Here is a 2,500-nt window from a genome sequence, read left to right on the forward strand (position 1 = left end):
TCCCAAACCCCACCCACATTCCCAGTCCCACTCTCCCAGAGTGCCCCGCCCCCTTTCCTCTCAGCCAGAGGAGGAGGAGGTGGAGAGCAGGCGGAGGATGACAGAGGATGAGCAGGATCGGCAGTGAAAGCCACAGACGTGATCTGTGGGAGGAGTGATACGGAAGGGGCGGAGCTTGTGCTGGGGGGCAGCTGATGTGTGACTGACAGCAGGGGGAGCTGCTGAGGAGGGTGCGAAAGGGTGGTGAAGGTCATGTGGACGATCTGTGGAGAAGCCTGTACGGACAGCTGTTGCTGGGACACGGGAGCGGAAACAAAATGCAGAGTCTGATTGGAAGAGGTCGGGTGTGCCACCGAGGCTCCGCCCACTTCTGCTTCATTCTTAGCCTCGTCTGTAGAGGGCAGCGCGAGAGTTACGGGGACTTGCATGGCGTGCAGCGACTGCTCCTGGTCCAGCAGCATGACGGGGCCGACGCTCACCGGGGTCACGTGAGCGGTGGTCGGCGTCGCCGTGGTGACGAGGGCACCGGCGTTCGCGGCGAGCGCCTCTGCGATCAGGACTTCCGGGTGGCTCTTGGCCTTGTGAGCCACCACGCTGTCCTTCTTCTCGAACTTCTTGCCACAGATGGCACATGAGAACTGGTAGGAGGCGTCGGCATCATGCTTCTTCATGTGCCAGTTCAGAGAGGCTTTCTGACGACAGGTGAAGCCACAGATCTCACACCTGCAGCACAGAGAGCGAGAGGAGAAAAAATCTCAATCAGTTTTACCCCTTATGTAGGGGACATATATAGTGGACACGAACACATCTGGGATTTAGTCTTCATTTAGAATTCATAACAATCTACACATGAAGCTGAAAGATTTCAGATGTTTGACATTTTAAGAAAAGGGAGAAAATATTTAAATCTACATGAAGAGTAACACTTGGTTGTGTTCTTCAGTGTAAGCCTAAATGTGAAGCGTACTCCAGCTATAAACAAGAGTGCAAATGAATGTGTGTGTGTGTGTGTGTGTGTGTGTGTTACTTACTGCAGTGGTTTTTCTCCAGTGTGTATCATGCGGTGCACAGCGAGGTTGTGAGAGCTCTTAAACGCACGTGCGCAGAACTCACAGATGTAGTCCCTTTGATCTACACACAGAAACACACACACAGACACACACACACACCCACAGACACAGACACACAGAGAAACACACACAGAGAAACACACACACACACACAGACACACACACACACAGACACACACACACACAGACACACACACACACAGACACACACACACACAGACACACACACACACAGACACACACACACACACAGACACACACACACACAGACACACACACACACAGACACACACACACACAGACACACACACAGACACACACACAGACACACACACAGACACAATCTTCAGAAAATGATATTTAAATGTATTCTTCTTCACTTCCTGTGTAGCTCCCATCACACTGATTGGGCTGCTTTCTGTTTGTTTTTATTTTATAACTCGATGTGATCCACATAATAAATGTCTTTACACCCTAATGGTGTTTGGAGACAAACAGTTTCTCATTAACTTCTGCAGATCGACACATCAGTGCTGGTGTATCACACACATGTGAAGGTTCTCTCATGTTTGTAGTCTCGTACCTGTGTGGTGTTTGGCGTGACGCAGTAACTGTTTCTGAAGGCGAAACAGACGGCCACAGGACGGGTGAGGACACACATACTTCTTCTTCATCAAGTGCTGGTATTTAATGTGATGCTGAGAGAGAGAGAGAGAGAGAGAGAGAGAAAGAAACAGAGCGAGACAGAGAGAGAGAGAGAGAAACAGAGAGAAACAGAGAAACAGCAAGAGAGCGCGAAAGAGAGAGAGAAACAGAGAGAAACAGAGAGAGAGATTAAATGTTTCTGTAAATATTGTATAAATGTCTCTTGGTTGTCCAACACACACCTGCAGGTAGCGTGGATGAGCGAGAACTGTTCCACATCCCTCCATCTCACAGCGCACATACTGCACCGGTGGCTTCTTCCTATACACACACACACACACACACACACACACACACACACACACAGACGTTTTAGTTCATCACGTCAGTCACGCGGTCAGCGGCTATCTTTCGTCTCTCTGTCATCAGATATTTTTTACCTTCTTTTGGGAAGACGTGGGCTTTTGTCGTCTTTTCTTCTGCGTCCTCTCCTGCAGGATCAGAGACAGCGGATCAAACGGCAGTTATAACAAAAAGACAAGCAGGAGAAGACCGATTTACGGTTTCATCACGTCACCTAACCTAATCGCATCGCTGTGCCTATGGTAAGGAGCTACTTGTAGAGGAACGTTTCAGAGACGTGATCTGTGCTGCGTTTTCGTTGGATAAAGAGTGGAACGTTTCCACACGTGAGCATGCAGAGCAGCGTCAGCGCACAGGAGAGCGCTTCAGTTCAGCGAGCACTGAACACTGAGGCTTTCCTCTCGTTTTCCTCTCACTCATTA

General features: G+C 49.6%; 1 protein-coding gene across 1 annotated transcript in view; it reads right to left on the reverse strand.

The window, feature by feature from the left end:
- The window catches only part of zfp91 (ZFP91 zinc finger protein, atypical E3 ubiquitin ligase), a 13,849-nt gene that overhangs the window by 1,197 nt on the left and 10,152 nt on the right, over positions 1-2,500 (reverse strand). Inside the window, exons 8-12 of the mRNA XM_060873246.1 lie at positions 2,156-2,206; positions 1,958-2,036; positions 1,654-1,768; positions 1,032-1,131; positions 1-723 (exon numbers count right to left, since the gene is read on the reverse strand). The exon at positions 1-723 is cut by the window's left edge and continues 1,197 nt beyond it. Of these exons, the coding sequence (XP_060729229.1) occupies positions 1-723; positions 1,032-1,131; positions 1,654-1,768; positions 1,958-2,036; positions 2,156-2,206 (1,068 nt within the window). The remainder of the gene's footprint in view (positions 724-1,031; positions 1,132-1,653; positions 1,769-1,957; positions 2,037-2,155; positions 2,207-2,500) is intronic.

This window comes from Tachysurus vachellii, chromosome 6 (genome assembly GCF_030014155.1).
Source record: "Tachysurus vachellii isolate PV-2020 chromosome 6, HZAU_Pvac_v1, whole genome shotgun sequence".
In the NCBI taxonomy this organism is placed as follows: domain Eukaryota; kingdom Metazoa; phylum Chordata; class Actinopteri; order Siluriformes; family Bagridae; genus Tachysurus; species Tachysurus vachellii.